The sequence below is a fragment of the Barbus barbus genome (assembly GCF_936440315.1).
Source record: "Barbus barbus genome assembly, chromosome: 18".
NCBI classification, from domain to species: Eukaryota; Metazoa; Chordata; class Actinopteri; order Cypriniformes; family Cyprinidae; genus Barbus; species Barbus barbus.
The window spans coordinates 6978968-6998931 of record NC_136746.1 but is presented as its reverse complement, the minus strand read 5'-3'; the positions used below and the strand labels follow the sequence as shown (position 1 = coordinate 6998931).

The 19964-nt window shown below is 37.1% G+C and overlaps 1 protein-coding gene across 1 annotated transcript in view; it reads right to left on the bottom strand.

The window, feature by feature from the left end:
- Positions 1-19156, bottom strand: part of LOC306884705 (serine/threonine-protein phosphatase 2A 56 kDa regulatory subunit delta isoform) — a 34223-nt gene extending 15067 nt beyond the window's left edge. The window contains exons 1-4 of the mRNA XM_079440822.1: positions 19042-19156; positions 18242-18325; positions 14897-15068; positions 3606-3805 (exon numbers count right to left, since the gene is read on the bottom strand). Coding sequence (XP_079296948.1) covers positions 3606-3805; positions 14897-15068; positions 18242-18325; positions 19042-19068 — 483 coding nt within the window. The 5' untranslated portion in view covers positions 19069-19156. The remainder of the gene's footprint in view (positions 1-3605; positions 3806-14896; positions 15069-18241; positions 18326-19041) is intronic.
- Positions 19157-19964: the final 808 nt, after the last annotated feature.

Genomic DNA, 19964 nt, shown 5'->3' with positions numbered 1-19964 from the left:
GGGTCTGTATAAAAGGTGCTCATTGTGAGAACTGGTGAGAGTGACACACTTGGCTTGTTTTCGCCACAGAATAAAACAAGATAATTTTTATCTCACAATTGTGAGTTTACATCTTTTTATTTCACATATATCTATCAGAGGTCGTGAAAAATTTCCATCATTGACCTTTTTTTTGCAGTGATGGTAAAACTGAAGGCCATCCATCACTTCGACAGATTGACCTATTGTAATTTCTAACTGTAATTCCCACCTCTGTCCAGTTGTTGGCGAGTGTGCCCCAGTGTGGCAGCAGAGCGTGGGATCATAAGCTCCAGATCAAAAGTAAAAATGTCCTGAGTCTTTTTCTTTATGAGTGAGTACACACTAGTAAAGCGAAAGAGATGATCAGTTCATGTGCGCTGCCGCTTCGCTTGATCTGAGGTGTCTACAGCAATCTATCACGCCACATTAAAGAGTGCCAAAACGGTATTTTTTGCTTGAATTTCCTAATAAAATGGACAGAATTTGCTTACTTTTGTTTTCAGGAGTACTTATCCTCCTAATTTAAAAGATTTAGCAGGGCTCGACAATAAGGACTGCCCGATGGCCCAGGGCCAGCGTGAAAGAGGTTCAGGACAGTAGACGGATTTGTCACTTGCCCGATCGGGCCACTGCAGCGTCGTAGCAAAATTGTATCATTTGCGTGTGTTAATTAAAGCCTTGTTCATTTAAAAATTCAAACTATTAAAAAGCATTTCTGCGTGAAAGACAACTCAATTCATACTTGCGCGCACAGACAGCCGTGTCTCTGACACGCGCGAGCCGCTTGAACGGGCAAATAGCCTACATACAAAAGTATGTCAAAATACCCCTCTTGGCAAGTAACTTTGTAGCTATAACAATGATTAAATCTAATTTATACACTGGAGTACAGATGCACCGATCGACCGGACATATTTTGTTTTATTTCAGTCTGAAATTCAATCTCTCTCCTGTGCTTGCACTCAAACTGCACTTCAATCATTTTCCCAAATGCCATTTGTGTGGAAATTACGTTAATATTATAATTAGTCTGTAAACGGCCGTTAACAGAGGCCAGAGATGCTGAAGACGAATGCAAAGAGGAAAAAATACTGTAGCAGTCAGATCAAGATCACTGTTCACGATGTGCGAAATATAGGAAGAAAATCCAAATATTAACTATTATATGAATGTGTTTCTGAGGCGAACTGGCTGTTTTTAGAAATGGCGTTTTCTTTTAATTTTGTCTCTGTGTAATGCATTTAAATTAGTGTTAATATGCGCAGCACTGCTCCGTTTACAGTGGTAACACCTGCTGGCAGAAAGTGAAACTGCGTCTCGTTCAGGCCACCTGCTGTTTCGGTGTCATGCATGCAGATGTTTTATGTAATTTCACAAAGCTAAAGTCAGGTCATTCTGCTTTTTGCTTCAGATTTTGATTATACAGTCTAATATAAATCAAGCATTGCACATGCTTTTTTTTTTTGATCAATTCATGATTAAAATGCAGTGGCTGCCTCTAATTTCAAATGGCTATGAAAAAAATCAAGGTGCAACAAAGACTGAAGAATATGCAAATGTTATTTGATGTGTGATCAATTTCTGTACCCGAACATCTACAAACATAAAAACCTAAAGAATCATTTCATTTATCTTTGTGCTATAGGCCTGTTTGTGCTATTACTTGTGCTCTATACTTTTAATAATGTTTAAACTTTATATTTGTTTATTTCTGGCTAGTGATTTTTATTGTTTTATCGAAATTGAAATAGAGAATTGTAAAATGTAATCGGTATCTAAAATATTGGTGTCATATGCTTATTTATTATAATAGAGATCAAAAACAATGATAACAGCAACTATTTTATTTTTTTGTGTCAGGGCCAGTGAAAATGTTGGCAGGGCAAGTAAAAAAAATCCTTAGCGTTGATCCCTGTGTAGGAGCACCTTCTCATCAATAATCAAATTCTGATCAAAAATTTGCCTTCCTAATACGAGGTGATATTTCACTCCATAAAGTGATTTACAGGGGCATTTTCTTTTTACCTTTGTAATGGCATTTTTCTAATTTTATTAAAAGTCAAATTCAAAATTTATGTTTATAAGCTTTTTAAAATTTCTAATTAAAACAATATAATAAGATGTAGAATAAGACAAAAGTTACCAAGTTACGACGGCTCCATTATCAGGATTTTTGTGCAGATTAACATCTTGGAAGGGAGAGCTTTTTATGTAGTCTTAATGGGTCGCGCTTCAGTCACCATTTCATATTCATTCCGTTGTCTAGACAACAGAAACAGTAAAATATACCAATGAAAACCGTTTTATTGAGAATTTAGCTGCATCAAAAGTACAGTATGTGGGCACAGAGAGGCAAACAAATCTAATAATAAATAATAAATGTACATTTTGCATTTTCAGAAGAAGTGAGCTGCCCTGTTCTTTGAAAAACATCTAAATATGTCTAGTCTTCATGCTCTATGTTGACTTATGGTTTCAATAATAATAATAATAATAATAAACATACATTTTCATAAAGCATCCATATTCGTCCATGCCCATGTTGATTAGAGTATTAAAAACTTGAAAAGTATTCATTTAAGGTACATTTAGAACAAATAAATATGTGCGATCATTCACAAGTTACTGCATGACAATCATGCGATTAATCGTGATTTAATATTTTAATCGATTGACAGCCTTAATATATATAAATACTTATATTAAATGGCTGCAAAATATAATTGAGTTTTTTTTTTAGCTATATCACTGAGCTCTATTTTGGACCCAGCAGATCTCCTCTTCGAATTATGAACAGCTGAAAGGAAACGCAGGTGTCTAGGCCTTGATTTATGATGGCTAATTACCCATAATTCCCTGGTGTACATTTACACTCGAGCAGATTTTGTCCTGGGTCTGGCTAGAAATCACCGCTGCATCGGTCAGGCAAAAGCTATTACTGTCAATTGGTCGCAGATGTGTCATAAGCAGGGGTGTGTACTCGCCACATGTTTTGTCCTATTAACTCCTGGCCAGATAAGAATTAGCTAACCAACGTGGGTCAAATGGAAAGAAATAGTGGAAGCTAATGTTTGACATGCATGTGTACTGTTTACAGACCTACAACTGCTTAAAAGATGTGTGTGTGCGTGGTACAGGAACCAAATGTCAGGTACTCAAATAAACAAAATTACTTCTTATGATTAAAACCACAGGTGTCAAATGAAGAATTATGACATGTTTACAAAGAATTGTTTTTATAGGTTGCAATGTGCTATATCCCTGAATCCTTCATGCCACATGTCACTTTGAATGAGTTCTTGTGACTCCCATAAAAGGTGAGTCACGAGGCAGTGCAGCTGAGGCATCACCTAGTGTGTTCACAATTGAGGGATCTCAAGATGGAACAAGAGGTTTAATGTTACCATGGAAACTGAATTAAAGGGGCAATTCTCTTGGATTTTTGAAATGCGGTATTTTATTTAGAATCAGGGTTGACCACTGAAGAGCGATAGGATGGTGTGAACTAAACCACACACTGCTTATATGCACAAGCACCATGTATGAAAAGCAATGAGGTTGAGTCAATGTTTGTGCCCCCTCACCATGATGACAGCTTCAGGGTAGATGGACTCTGTGACCACGTCGCGGTTGTGTGTGATGTACTCCACCATTTCATTGAGGCCAGCTCGCTTCACCTCTTTGTACTTGAGATCACTTAGTGGATCAGTCACAAAGTCGAAAAGCACACAGCACTGCCGCAGTTTCTGGACAAACAGTTCTTCTCGATCCATGGGTGGGGCATCTAGAATGGGAGACAAAATAAACAAAACAGCCTGAGTGACACCTGTCAGGCAGGAGATGGGCGGCAGGCAAAACAGTCAATCAAACTGACCTGCAAAGATTTCCAGAGCTCTTACTGTGCTATTTCACACCAATGCATCGTTTAAACAGAGCTCCTGTTTAGGAGGCTCTTTGGTCCACCAGTTTCATTTACACCTTCCTCTCACCTTGACCGTGAAACTCATATGTCTGTCTGTGTGTTGTGAACTGTGTGTCCCTGCATGAGCTTGTGGAAAATAGCACTGTTCTGCCAAGGCAACACACTGCTGCAATTATAAACAGGTGACCAAGTACTGGAGATGGGCAATATAGCCTACTGAATATTCATGATATAATCATAATGCTTTTACTTACTATATACACTACCATTTAAGTTTTAGATTTTTTTTTAATGCTTCTGAATAGATATTTCTTTCAGAAACATTACAAATAAATAAATAAATAAAAACACTTACCAACTTTCTTCAGTGTCACAAATCATTCAAATATGCTGATTTGCTGCTTAAGAAACATTATCATCAATGTTAAAAACAGCTGTGCGGCTTTATTTTTACAACTATGCAAAAGTCCTTACTGTCACTTTTGATGCATTTAACGTGTCCTTGCTGAAAAGTATCAATTACAGGAACTTTGTGAATATTAATTTCCAGTGTTTCCCCTGCCATTACATTTTGTTGACTGCTATTGTGTTTTTCAAGCCATTACAGAGAAAATATACAAAAATAAGAAAGGCTGAAAAATAGAGAGATAATTGTTTCACCTCTATTGCCAAGTCATACTAAATACTATTAGAGTAAGGAAAAAACATTTAGTCAGCAAATGCATCAGGCTACCTCATAAACTCCAACAAGTGGTCCTGAAATATTTGAATCAGCAAACTAGCTGTGATTTCTCATTTTAAAATCACTCAGAAGAGGTATTAAGTCTGACAGTGGTTTAGGTGGACAGTACAGGGTAACGAGGAAAGGATGGGGGATTGATCCACTTTGAGCAGCGCTGGGTGTCAAGTTATCTAGTGTTTCTTCTCAGCCTCAATGTCTGCCCAAACTTGAAAAAGGCTTCAATCAACTTCAGAGGGTGCATGGAATAACTCAAAACATCTGATTCTTCATCGAAGCAATTTATTGAAAATCTTTCAGCAACAACTTGATCTTCCTTTGCTTATTTTCAGAGTTTAATTCAGATGCTTAGCTCAGATGCTTAGCTTAATAACCTATACAGAGAGAATATACAAATATATGAGTCACTACACACAGTAATGTGATCATTTAAGGATGTTAAACATTTAAACTACAACCAGTGTTACTAGAATACTCACAAATCACAAAGTACAGTACATAGCGGTTCAACAGCAACACTAAATCCAATGCATTTACTACACATGGACAGTTAGCATATCTCCTTTGGGTTTATAACCAGTATCAACACCAACTTGGGTAGGAGAAGCACATTCACTTTTCCAACAGAGATCCCTCTGCACACTGATAATCAAACAAGCACACCTGGTTCTATGTAATGTGTGTGAAGTTTCAATGGCCAATCCGGTTCTTACAGGTTGCTCTATGTGCCCACCACCAATAGTATCCATTACTTTTGATCTCAAATCAAACTCATTTCATCTGATAGATTTGTTCTTTATTTAACAATGATGAATATTGTTATTTATTTAAAAATGTTTCTTTAAACACAAATTCAAGTTTAGCTCAACACTGGGGACAGAATGAAAACGCAGGACTAAAATCTGGGGCACAGATGACAGCTTCAATGAATCTATATCAAACAGGATCCACAGAGAGCTGCACTGCAGCAGCTCCATCAGAACACTAACTTCTCTTTCACATGTCACCAAACACAAAGGGCACAATGATTGAAATTACAACGTAATTGCAGCAGCCACCTCAAACAAATAACTTCCATTGTCAGATGTTTTCATTATCAATTTCTTTGAGAGATGTGTGCAAGTATGAAACACGTGTCATTTCTTTAACCCTGCTGACTCAAGTGAATTCTTTCCACAATGCTTTAAGCTGGCGGAGGATAGCAGGATTTCCAGAATAGCTGCAGGCCATGAACCTCAACATCCTGCACCAGGCCTGCAGTCTGAAGTAGGAGTGTGTGATGCGGAGATCTTATGCAATGCCAGAGCCGGAGAAGCTCTGAGAGAGATGAGAGGAGGAGGACAGTAATGGAGGTAGAGGATGGCCTGCAGCCAGCAGGTTTTCTGCTGATGAATGCACAGGACGGCTTTCATATTGATCTAATCAAATAGTGTATACGGATAAAAGCATGAAACAAAATAATCAGAGTCAGAAGACAATCATAAATGGTGGGGATGCACCCATTAGAAAATTTGAGGCAGATACCAATAGCTAATATTTTATTTTACCACTTTTACATAATTAGGGGGTGGCAATATAGCAGTCAAAACTAGAGAGATACATTTCTGAACGATACAGTGGTATAAATGTGTAAGCTCTTCTAAATACATTCAAATGCATAATACATTAGCTGAAGTCATAAGGATCTGTGTATTTTTATTTTTTCTTAAATTTTTTACTTAAAAATATGTATATTGTTCGCAGTATCTTGTATATTGTATTGCAGTTTATACCAAAATATTACACAGCACAGCTGTAATATTATCAACATTGATAATAATAAGTAGTCATATTAGAATGATTTCCGAAGAATCATGTGACACTGATTACGCTGAAAAGCCTGCTTTGCCATCACAGGAATAAATGGCATTTTAAAACCTTAAAACAGAAAGCTATTATTTTAAATTCTAATAATATTTACCTTTTTTATTATTGTTTTTACTGTATTTTTGACACAAATGTAACATCGGTGAACATAATAGACTTCTTAGACATCTAAGATAACTCTCTTCAGGGTTGTGTTTAGGTTAAGTAATGCAAATCACTAATAACTAAGCATTTGCAGGGAGACATTTCCATTTAAGATCATTGCAAGATAAACTGTTATTACTGTTATCAGAGGGAGCTCTTAAATTGGATTTGTCACAGACTAGTGCTGTGACGAGTGGCACCTGTGAGACAGAGTGTGCATGTGCGCACAAACAATTTCTACTGATGCATGAGCAGACTGCCAGCGCTCACGTTACGTCAAGCATACTCAGATTTGTATCCAGTCACTGTGGCCACATACACACTACAAGTTTCAGGAGTGACAACCGCATTTAAATGCGGGAGTGAGTCCCGTAAATTATCATTCCGGAACAGCAGTCACTAAAAAAAGTTTAGCCGTTTGTTATGTGCCATTTTTTGACTAAAGATGCTTTTTGTCCGTCGATTTGAACTAAACTAGTGCTGATAGACGTGCTGTGTGTTGTTTATGCTCGGGAGGCTGCTTTAGAGAGCGCCGTCTTGCAATGTTGCCATGTCCTCACATTTAGAAGTGCTTTCAGGCATGCTGTTTGGTCTTCGCTCATAAAGATAGGCACTTTGTGAAGTTAATAAAGTGGTCTGTCACGGATGAGATATGATTTTTGTTGTGTTATAAAACAAAGCATTTGGGTGTTTGTGTTTTTTTGTGCTTGTCCTTGTTTGTTTTTCTATGAAGATCTGGTAACACTGTCACTTTACCGCACGGCTCATGAGCGCAGCTAGCCCAGTGCTAAGTTAAGACTTCTTTCACTGTTTTCTTGCATCTCACATACAGACGAATACACTGATGCGCGTTCAAATACATCATTAACAACTAGTTCAGTTCCGTACACACTGCGTAGAATTTCTCTAAATGCGGTTGTCACAACCTGTATTTTTCGGGAGTTAATGCGGTTGTCACTCCCATATTTTAGTGAATTGTGTGTGTACAGAACGCGATTAAGGAGGAAAAGGTGAACTGACAACTGAATTTAACTGCAGTGTGTACATGGCCTATTTCTTTAGGCGAATAGCTTAGTGAATCAGCAGAATTACTGTAATGATGCTTGAAAAATCACAATTCCATATTTTATTTTTCAAAACCTCCAAGCATGAGCATCTGAATTACAGTACGTCACATCTGAATTAAAAAAATAATTATGTATCAAAAATTGTTGAGGAATCAAAATAATAGAATTCAAATAGAAACTCCACACAATGTAACTCCTTCCTCCATTACCGGAGCTCTCTGGATGGATGCATTCTTGCATGCAGAAATTTAATATATCTGTCCTGATTTAGACCTTAAGCATGATCGGCCCATCAAATATCATCCGTAGGGCCCTATGATTTCCGTGATGCCGAAAACATGGACAGAATCACGGAATCATAAAAATGGAATTTACTGTATAACACAGAATGTCAAATTTTGAATTAATTAAAAGTAGGTCATTACACAAACCAAATCGTGATATGGACTAGTATCTGTAAATATTAAGCTTCAAAAGACTATTTAAATAGGAAATCTAGCATGTTCTGCATGTCTCTGTATGAATGACGTACGCGGTTTTGTTTGCTGCTCGTACTGAAGCACGAGCGACGCTCACGGTGATTTCAGCTTTTAACTAAACATGTAATTTTTTGTTAAACTTTCAATAAATTGGTGTAAAATTGTATGTTTCATGACTTTTATTAATTAGACATGTTTTTTTAATTAATACAATTTAATGTAACCATTAAAAAGCAGTCGAGAAAAATTAAAACCAAAAAAAAAAAAAAAAAAACAGAACCCAGAAAAAAAAAACCCAGCAAATATTGATGTCAGAAATGACTTTCATAGAAATACTCAACATTAAAGCAAATAAACAAATTTAAAAATATATATATATATATAAAAATGGAATTTGGGAAAAAATAAAACTTTTTTTTTTATAGGGCCCTACATCCAATAACGAAGGGTGGACAATCAATTATAAAAGCTGAATGGATGGTATAAAACAGAGCAAGAAAATGTGTGAACTGCATAAAACGGACTGGGAAAAGGCACTGCCTCAGCCCACACAATGCAGACACTTTAGCAGCACAGGGTCAAATGTCTCACAGAGGACCTATTCGATTATCTCAAAGTTGTCACAACTCCAGAAAATCAAATCGGTATGTGACTGCCACCCTGGAGCTGCAGAACCCGCAGGGACCCGTTTATCTCTCTCTCCGTCTCTTGTACTCGTACACACAAAAATGACACAGAACACACAGCTTCGGCTTGCCATTTAGTCCACAGTGATTATTGCTTAATGAGCCTTGCGTTTTCCTTGACTCCTGCAGATGGAAAGCAGGGCTGAGCACTGGGAGGGAAGCAAGCCCTTATGAATGTACGACTGACTTCCTGTCTGTTGTTAGGCCTCAGCCAGAAACATAAGCAGCCTACTGCTAGAAGCACAGAAAAATCTTTTTAATTTGCTTTAATGTTGAGTATTTCTATTAAAGTCATTTCTGACATCAATATTTGCTGTTTAATAGATGTAAAAAAAACAAAAACCAACACTAAACACTAGCCTATATTATAATGGGGTTGTATTGTAATGGGTTTATGTAACATTGTTTTAATTGCACTTAAATTAAAAGTTAGATTTTTTATGTAATTGCTCTGTAATTGTTTTTAAATACATTTAAAAATCTAATAATGTGCAGTTTATGTCTGGCTTTAAATTATATTGTGTCAAATGACTATTTATTCTATCCCCAGACAATGGGGGGATTCATCCAGTACTTAGCAAAAAGATGTCATTAAACAAACATTTCAAAACAATTTGGAGATGTCATGTGAAAATATGGTTACTAATTGTAATGCTACAGGTGATAATCCATGATTAATTACAGAAACCTTAATGATTAATGAATATTTTCTTCTTTTTTATGTGCATCTGGCTATTGCTTCAGAGTTTCCTACTATCCATGTCTATATGCTTGAGCTGTGTTGCATTGCTCTTGCATAATCTGATTAATCCTTGAATTGGTTTGGTTCGTTTTAATGAACCAGTGGCGAATCCAATCACACTGAATCGAACACTGCAGTCACGACTCAGGAACTGCCATTTAAAAAAAAAAAAAAAGAGGAAACAATCTGCAACTTTTTTACACTTTAATCTTCTGAAATTTATAATGATTGTTGCCCAAAATTTGGAGATTTAATGTAAAAATATATTTGATTATAAGCTTTACTATTAAGTGTGATTAATCGCAATTACAGAAAGCTGTGTAACAGCTTTAGTATTTAAAACAGCATTAGTATTTGTTTTTTTTGCAATTTTTGTAACATAAGACCGTGACACATGACCAAATGTAATGTTAACACAGTTCATTAGCTACCATAAAACAGATGAAGGTCAACAAGTACAAACAACAAATCAAATAATATCCAAAAATAACAACAAATGTCTCCAGAGGCATCTCCATAGCAAGATCATAATGTGACTATTGTAGACCAATTCAAAGAAAACACCCAGTGCTTTTGAAGAGCACATGCAAAAACCCCAGGGCTCCCAGACAGATGACAAGAAAGAGGGAGGAGCAGTTGTGCGTGGTTCTTAAGGCTAGCGGATTAAAATAGCCTTTTTACAATGATAAGTGGTCACACAGTTGTGTGATGTGAAGCCCGTATACCCTCACAAAACCAAAACAGCAGCTATTAATCCTAACATTTGACCTCTTTTCCCACAAAACCAATGCGATCCATGTCCTCTCACATGCTCTATCGCTGCGCCTGCAGCAACCAACACACAACACTCCAGCAAGACACTGAGCCGGGTTCAGTGAAACAGCTCGAGTGTTTAGGGTCATAAGAGATTATTTTCACAGTGGATCTTGAGCTAAACATAACCCAGACTAATCATCCAAATTACGACCCAATGACCTGTGTGTGCTGGCAAACCAAACAGGACTTACTGCACTTTCTTTAGTCAGGGCGTGAGGTCAGGTGGTGAAGCTCCTATTGCACATATGATATTGTGAAAAGATTTTATCAAGAATGTCAACCATATATGTAGGTATAACCCCAACCTCAGTGGAAAAATCATCACTTCAGTGGTTACCACAGCACAAACATGCAGTCATAAGACTGAGAATTAACCTCCACAGGCAAATCGCCGACCCCAGAGCAGGACGTCTTTATTTTATCGGTGTTCTTTCAGTCACACAAGTTTACAACCAGACAAACATGGATTTCTACTATTTGAATAGGACACCATTTCTTGTTCTGAATGCTCAAAAGAACAAGAAAAAAAAAAAAAAAAGATTCTGTCTCTGCTTTGAAGAGCTGAAGTCAAACCCATACTAAAATTATTTTGATCCTCAACAGTGAATGGGTGCCGTCAGAATGCGAGTTCAAACAGTTTATAAAAACAACCATAATCCACTGGTAATCCACATCACTCCAATCTAACACTTTGTTAATCTAAATGCTGCATGTCTGTAACAAACAAATCCATTATTTAGGCATTTTAACATTAGTACAAGCCAAAATAAGAATCAATAATCCATAAAGAAATAGGTTAAAGGTGAACTATTCCTTCAAAAATAACAATACTAACTGCTGATCAAATCAGTGTGGCTTTATTGTTTTAACAAATATTGTTAAACCACATTTTACTAAATGTAAAGAAATAAAGATAAAATGTTAACCCAACACAATCATATGTGACCCTGGAGCACAAAACCAGTCTTAAGTCGCTGGGGTATATTTGTAGCAATAGCCAAAAATACATTGTATGGGTCAAAATTATAGATTTTTCTTTTATGCCAAAAATCATTAAGACTTTAAGTAAAGATCATGTTCCATTAAGATATTTTGTAAATTTCTTACTGTAAATATATCAAAACTTAATTTTTGATTAGTAATATGCATTGCTAAGAACTTCATTTGAACAACTTTAAAGGTGATTTTCTCAATATTTAGATTTTTTTGCACCCTCAGATTCCAGATTTTCAAATAGTTGCATCTCGGCCAAATATTGTCCTATCCTAACAAACCATACATCAATGGAAATATTATTTATTCAGCTTTCACATGATGTATAAATCTAATCTAAAATAAGATAAATACATGCTTAAGACTGGTTTTGTGGTCCAGGGTCACATATGTATTAAAATACAAACAAATCTATTACATTTAAAGAACATGAGGCTGAAATTAAGGCTTTATAATGCAGTATGACCACTGAACACCAAAACTGAAACAAACATTCGATAAATACTGTGCATTACATATTTTCCAAAGCAAAAGCATAGCAAAACTGAATCTTATTTAAGCTCAAGTTATCCTAGGTTTGAATTTCCTCAGCTAAACATCTTCAGCAGTCAGAATGATGCTTCTGTGACAGTCATGTATGCCTCACACAACGAGCAGTCTTTCTACTGCATGAACGTCTGTATGCTATACTGCGATCATGCTGCTGCAGGCAACCACTACATGATACACAATGTTCTTCACAAAACTGTGAAAACACAAGCACTCATTCGAAAGCCTGTTGAAATATCTTCTCGAAACTTACATAATCCACTTATGTTGGAAAACAGAGCACAGAGCTCGCAGAGAATTGATCTACTTGCAAACACACAGCCAAAATACACGCATAAATAAATTATACATGCTGTCGTTTGTATTCTGTCTCTACCTGTATCAACATTTAGTCCACTGATGTATTTCTAATACATACTTCATTCATAATAAATATTACTTCTCCCAGCATGCCTATTTAAAACACACTAGTAACATTAAAACTACCAGTACTTCAGGTACAAACTCAATACTGAAAAAATGCTTAAAAAAAAAAAAAGTAACAATACCTGCCTACTTTGTGCATTTATATTAATGTGTTTGTTTTTAAATGAAGGCTAGTGTTAAAAAGTAGAATTTTTTGCTGTGGAAATCTTAAAATGTCCCTGATACATACATTTGCCATCCAAACTAGCATCATGGCAGATACTGAAGTAAAACATCGCTTCCATGGAATTCCAAGACAAAAACACTGAGCTGGTTTGGTTTAGTTCTCACACAAAGACAGGAAAAGGGAGATCTCCATGCTTCCTCTGTTTGTTTGCCATGTGGACATCCAGAGACAGTGCCAGACCACTAGAAACAGCGTTGCCTGGGCCAGAAACAAACACACGGAGACATTGTTCTTGATGCATACATCTGTTTGGCACCCTGCATAGAAAGGCTAATGTAATGGTCAAGGCTCCACAAGAACGCACATGACACATTATGCAACTCAGAGTATTTTAAGACAGAGCGTGGTTAATCAACACCATTGTTGTAGCATATAGATGCACAACATCAGAACTAAAACACGCTGCAACAGTCACTGCAGCAGTTACTTCGACCACAACCACCAAACTTGTGTTTCACATTCTAGTAATAATAGAAACAGTAAACTGAGGCACTTTCAAGAGCAACTCTTCTCGAAAAGGGACCATCATTCTTCTAGTTATGAAACCACAGGGAATGACCATTAACTGCCTTCCTCAGGGTATTACAACTTGGCAAGAGCAGAGTTTAGGCGCAGGTTGAGGGGTCACATGATGAGACAATCTATACGAATGTGCTGATCGTGTGTGGAAAATGACTGGTTCAGCTCTAGGGCCTCAGACTGCTGTCACCACAGCTCGAAACCACTGATGTACATCATTTCACAAATAACCTGTGCTTCACTTGGTCTGTAGTAAAACAGCTTTTAAGGACTGAAAATAGATCACCTTCATGTGTCCACAATACACTGTATTGTAAATACTAAAGCAACTTGATGTGCCCCAAACAACACTGAAGAACTACCTAAATCACCTGGACAGTGCAAGCGTTTGTGTTTGGTGCATACTAAAATACATTTAGGAGCAAATGTGCAAAAGTCCTAGTGTCCTTAAAAATTAAGAGTATCTTCAAATGGTATAACAAATATTTAAATTTTCATTTTGAGAACTTAAATTTGGTAATGGAAAAACAGAAATCCTGATACAAGCCTGATAACTGAACTTCAAAAGGCTAAGATTTCATTATAAATAAATGAATGCTTCATTTCAAAAACTTACCATTTAATCCATTTTTACTCTGCCCCTAAAGTGTTTTAACGCGCTCCTACATTTTTTAACTTAGGTGCACCTGTACTCTTTGGGGGGAAGCATCAAACCCTGTCAATCAATCGTTCTACCACAATAGGAGTTTTCAGCTATATTTTCCAAGCGTTAACACTTTTTTGGGCTACCAAACATGCTGTAACAACAACGCAGTAAATGTATGCAGTCACAAAACAGAGACCCTCTTCTTGATTACAAGAGGTCAAAGGAAGCATTTGAGACACATTTTAAATTCTTGAACGACCATTTGTGATCAGATGACCACCTGAGATGGATATTAATTTCAGGTCCAAACAGGAACTAATAAAATGAAAACAGCACAATAGCTGATGATGCAGTGCTGAATAAATTAATCAAACCGTATGCCTTCTAGGAACAATCCACATCAGATTCTAAGAAATGAACGGCAAGTAACAGGCTTGATTAGATTGGAGATTAGACTGTAACTCTAAATTGTGAGCTGTGGCAAGGTTTCACTGTCCTACTTAGTGCAGACACTTGCACTGCTGATCCAATTACCGTCTATGAGCTGTCATGTGCATCATGTACTCCCTGCGTGGCCAGACAGGAAGAACTCTCCCTGACTGAGACTATGTCGGAACACCACGATCACCAGAGCAAAGGAGAGAAAGAGTAGGAAAGAACATCCAATGACGAGAAACAATGATATTCAACAGTGAAAGCTCTCAATATCGATTCCAAACGTATATTTATAATTAGCAGGCCTATAAATAATTCCATAATTATTAAATACAGTTTGAAGCAGAAATATTGAAATATTGTTCCAAATTTATTAGCCGATTTGCTGGAATAAAATACTTGATGTGTCTCACTTCAAACAAAGCTCCATCTGCCAAAGTAACAGGCTACAAAAAAATAATTCAGGAGTCATGTGAGGCTGCCCTCCAACAGTTAACACAATTAGCACCATTCACTGTGATATGTACACAACAACAGATCACTTGATCATTCCAAGAAATCATCAACAAAGTAAGAAGAACTGTGAGCGATGACTATGTTCTGTTTGGAGTCGTTTCTACCTTTGAGGGCGGGAAGCTTCTGCAGTTCCCGGTTCTTGCTGAGGTTGAATCGTGACGAACTCTGTCGACGCTCCTTCTTTACAATCTGAGGCCCACCTGAGTACTTAATTTTGTTGAGCTGAGTGGGAGGTGGAGTGCTGTTGCTGGGACGCTTGCTGGCTGTCTGCTGGGCCTGGAGAGAAAACAAAACAAAACCCAATGTTCAGAATCAAAATGGGCATGTTATGCCGTTCTATGCCATGGCACCACTTTTGGTCACAGAAGATCAGACTCCAGTGTCTTCCTAATGTCAAACACAATAGAAAAGACAAAACACAGCGACCAAAGAGGAAAAAGGCAATCCTGCTAATCAGATGCAGGAGACATACTCATTCTGGAAAGCATTTTATTGGAGAAATATTTGGATACACCCATCAGTGCCAGATGAGTCATCAATATTTTTGCTCTGCTTTAGACTATAAATTTTAAACATGTGATAAATTTTAAACGTATCTACTAAAATCAAATGGTCAACTTTAGGAGTCTACTTGCATATAAATGACCTTAAAGATAATACAGTAAAAACTATAAATTGCATTTATTGGGTCTTTAAAACAGCTGACTTCATTGTCTATAGATGCACTAGTTAAATGTATGCATCTCTCTGGGTATTTCTCTCTAGATCAACAGGTATCTTCTATGCCTTGAATATCAGTCAGTCCGTTTTGTTTGCACTTTTATATAAATATCAAAACTTGTTCTTACATATCTGCATTAAACATCATAACTTATTTACAACGCTATTAGAAAGCACTACTAAACAACAATATAAATTTAAGTCGGCTAGCTGCATTACACCTCACTTGGAAGCAGCTGACTGCAATGTAATATTGAGTTCCAGCCGAATATTTACAGGAATAATTGAGAAAAACAGCTTCATGTGAGATGTGGGACAATCTTTATGTCTTAAGTACTATTCCCACCCAGTGGAAAAAAGTGAGGCATCTAAAGCGGAAAAAAAAAAAATACTCCCCATTTTGAGAAATTAATTTCAGGGCAGGCTTTGTTTGTAATAAGAAAAGGATGTTGATATGAAAAACAAATGAGAGCAGAAAGATGGTCATTAATAATTAAGACTTTGCATTATTCTCTTTTCTCACATTGGACACATTACTTAGGAAAGAGCTTAGGATAAGTCTGTGATATTTACAATAAACGATATTTTGACGTTTACAGTGAGTCTCTGTTGACGTAAATATTTCCACATTTACACTCAATTGTCAAGTCCAGCATAAACGGCTCATATTGTACAAAAAGTTGAAGTTTTATCCAATGGCAAAACATTGTATAAAACCCATGCAACTACTGAGAACTGCTGTAACAAAGCAACGCACCACATCAGTCAACAATCTGCCTCTCCAACCCGTGGGAGTTGAAGTCCACAACTAACCTAACCTACATACTTCCTTATTACCATATCTAGATTCAGCCCACATTAAACATTCATGAGTAGCCTGAGCTACACTATCAAATAAATATGCGTCTTCCATATAAAACGAGCATCACAGAATCCGTTTTGACCATAGACGAGAAACACAGTATTACCGCTGTGGGACTGTCCCCAAAACTAAATCAAGCTAAATTTCTTTCCTTTTGTCAAATTGTACGATATGACCACAGTGTGCAAAAGCCAAGGCAGATTATGCAACAACCACCATCTTTTATGACCGTGCGATATACATCTCAGCTAATACAATTTCTGACACTGTCTGAGCTTCGTGTGAGGCTAAGATTAATTGCAAAAGCAATTAATCGGCCGCCAGTGAGAATGTCACACTAAGCTATCCAAGGCTGCCAATTTTGCCCTACGACAAAATAAATATTTCACGATCCCTGAAATTAGTCTCAGGCAGCATAATTGAGGCAAAAAATCATCACAGAGTGTGCACCCGGCTTTAGAAGCACATTGATTAAGAAACAAAGCTGATCTCTGGTTTATAGGAACACAGAATCAATGCTAAACCACAATGCATTACTAACACCATGGCTGAAGCAGTTCAAATAGCAGTAGAAATTGCTAAATGAGCAACATGTAAGCATGTGACGTTTCCAAAACAACTGAGCTTTAATGCATTGAAGATTTTTAATAAAGAAAAAGCGACACTGTCCAAGCAACAAATGGTATGTGTGTGTGTGAGAAAAGACTGACGCTGTGAAACACATGTTGAGGCCTACCCATAGCATTGTGAAGCTGGTCTCAGTCACAGGGGTTGCATGACTGAGCCTGACTTAAAATAGATCAAATCAATAAACTTCACCCGCTGCTACGTCACACTCTCTGCCCGCTGATTCCAGCCATCAGTATCACTTTGAACACTGAGATCTTTCAGTCCCAACAGGGTTTACGGAGACAAGCTATTATGTCAGTACAACAGCACACTTAGAGGGATACAAGTCAATACGTAAACGCATACAAATTTCATTATCTCGCAAATTTCCCTTAACACATTTCCCTTATCACACAAATGCTTCTTTACTAGAGTATAAAAAAACAAGTCTGACCAGACGAAGATGCCAACGCAACCATAAAAAACAGAACAATGCAAATAGCAGTATACTGTTTTTAAAAAATTAAAATTTATAGACTTCCTTTTATGAACAAAGTAGAAATATTAGCGTAGACAACTTATTTAAATAATTTATTAAATAAAAATTCTAGTCAGCTATTCCCACCTGTCCAAACATTACATTAAAAAAAGGATAATATTATTGTTATGGGGCAACTGTGATTGTGCAATGTTCAAAACAATATTTTAAAGCAATACAGTATCTTGCAATTTACCTGATCCGTACCCCTGTCACAAAATTAAGCACAACTTGGAGACGTAAAAGGACAGAAAAATATATTTTAAGCTACTGCTATTAGATTTAATAACACACAGACAGACCTACAGCCTAGGCTCATTTTGAGAGGGGATTTGCATTGCTTTATGCAAGAGAATAAAGAACAGCTTTAAGAGCCACTTCAATCTTGGTTATTTAATAAAGCAGAAATTTAAATGAGGGTTTGTCTGGAAGCAAGGTAGATATCAAGGGCTTTACCCATCCTCAGCATGATGCACTTCAGACTTGTGACTTTGACAAGATAAACGTGTAACAACACAGAGTTGCAAAAACACAAGCAGAATCAACAGGAAGGGCAGTGATTACTATGCATAATGAACGCTGCCTCGCAAAGAGGCTCCAAAATTGAATTTTGCCCCGAGGAATGAAAAATCCCCGCAAGCAAGTATTTGTGCCAAGTCCACTAGGTAGCCCTACGGTCAGACACAGTATGAGATGCGTTTTTAAAACTGTCATCTTTACCTCCTCTGAATTTTCGGTCCCAGCATCCTTTCCGCCACCGGCGTTACTGTTTTTCGTGCTGCTTTTTGCAGATTTGGTTGGTTCCTGTGGTGACCACAAAAGAAACAATAAATGAACATCTGAGTCATAAATCAAAAGAAGCTCCTATTATTTTGATCACTCCTTTTATCTTGGGGATGGACTGCATACAAGTCAAATCATGGGCAGGTCTGACAGGTGATGGCCAACTGCAACTAGACTTTGAATCAGACAATGACAAACACTGACTGCTTTCTGGGAATGATAAATGATTTCAGTTCACATCGTCCAGCATCATATACAGTGACAAACTTGTCCACTAATATATCGAGCGTTTATATAACGATGCCCACAGCTTGTCCACTGAAACATTGACTCATGCAGGGACAGGAGAACATGTTTGCGTGTCCGGCTTATGCTGCAATCTGTCAACTAATACGCCTCGATCACATATTCATAATCTTACTATAGAAAACTGATCTGTAAAGCACACAGCAGGTAAAACAGCTATCGAAGAGCAACATACGTGATTCATATTTAAATTCCCGTCACGCTGAGCTAAAGAAAACGCTTTTTTGTGATTTAAAAATAGTCTGAGGACATAACTGTCAGTATTTTGGCTTGAGGCATATATGCATAAATGCGCTCTTAGCGGGCTAGCGGCTAGCGCGGCCTTCACTTACAAAAACAACGCCAGTTAATGCTGCAGAATAATTGCTTTACAAACTGAATTCTCGGACGCGTTAATTAGACATGTGTTATGATTGTAATCTGTACTTTACCTTCTCTTTTTTAGTTTTATTCGGCATTTTGCAAATGTTGTCTTTAGCCGTGCCTCCGTGATAAGGCTTCCCTCGCACTCAAGGCTCTCGCTCACTGTTGCCTCGCCCTCCCTTCACCAGCAGCAATCTGATTGGTCAGCAAGGCACGAGACTACATAGCAACAGCACAACGGAATTTTTCTATTGGCTGCTTTTCGAACCAGACGGTGTGGAGTTTTCCTAACGGGGTCCTGGCTGCGACTAGGAAGGGGACTACAGCTGTTGTTGACAGCTCATCTATCTCTTGTGGAGGTGCAGATTGTCACAAGAGGAATTGATTGTGGGAGGGAGACTTGTGTTGGTGACATTGACCGTCAACATGTCAGAATAGGGTCATCCTGAGGTTTTGGTTGTATAAAGTACATACTTTTATTTTTGAATATTGATGCATTTGTGGTCCAGCTTCAGAATGACTGTATCATAGATTGTACTGCATTCAATGTAATAAAGGTATTATTCTTTATGATAGTCATTACAAATCCTTTAGCTGCATAGAGGACTGTTCCACTGTAATTTTCTTACAACAAGGTTAAAATTCACCAAATGTGGGTCTTACACTCTTTAACTTAGAACTAGTGTTGCACATCTCATCTGTTTATATTTAGGCACAGTATCCGTAATACATAAAATCTATATTGTATATTATCTAAAAAAAAACATACTGCCATCTATTGGTACATTTGTTTTCTCAAAACCATTTCGACAAGGATTATAGCCTACATTCATTTAATTTTGATTAAAAAAAGAGAACAGAAACAGGACTGCATTCACAAGCATTTATTTGAAGTACAGAAAATATAAATATCATTATTTTTATTTACCTGTCATTAACTTCTGATTTCATTATATTACTATTTTTTAACAAATTCACTAGTAAATAAATA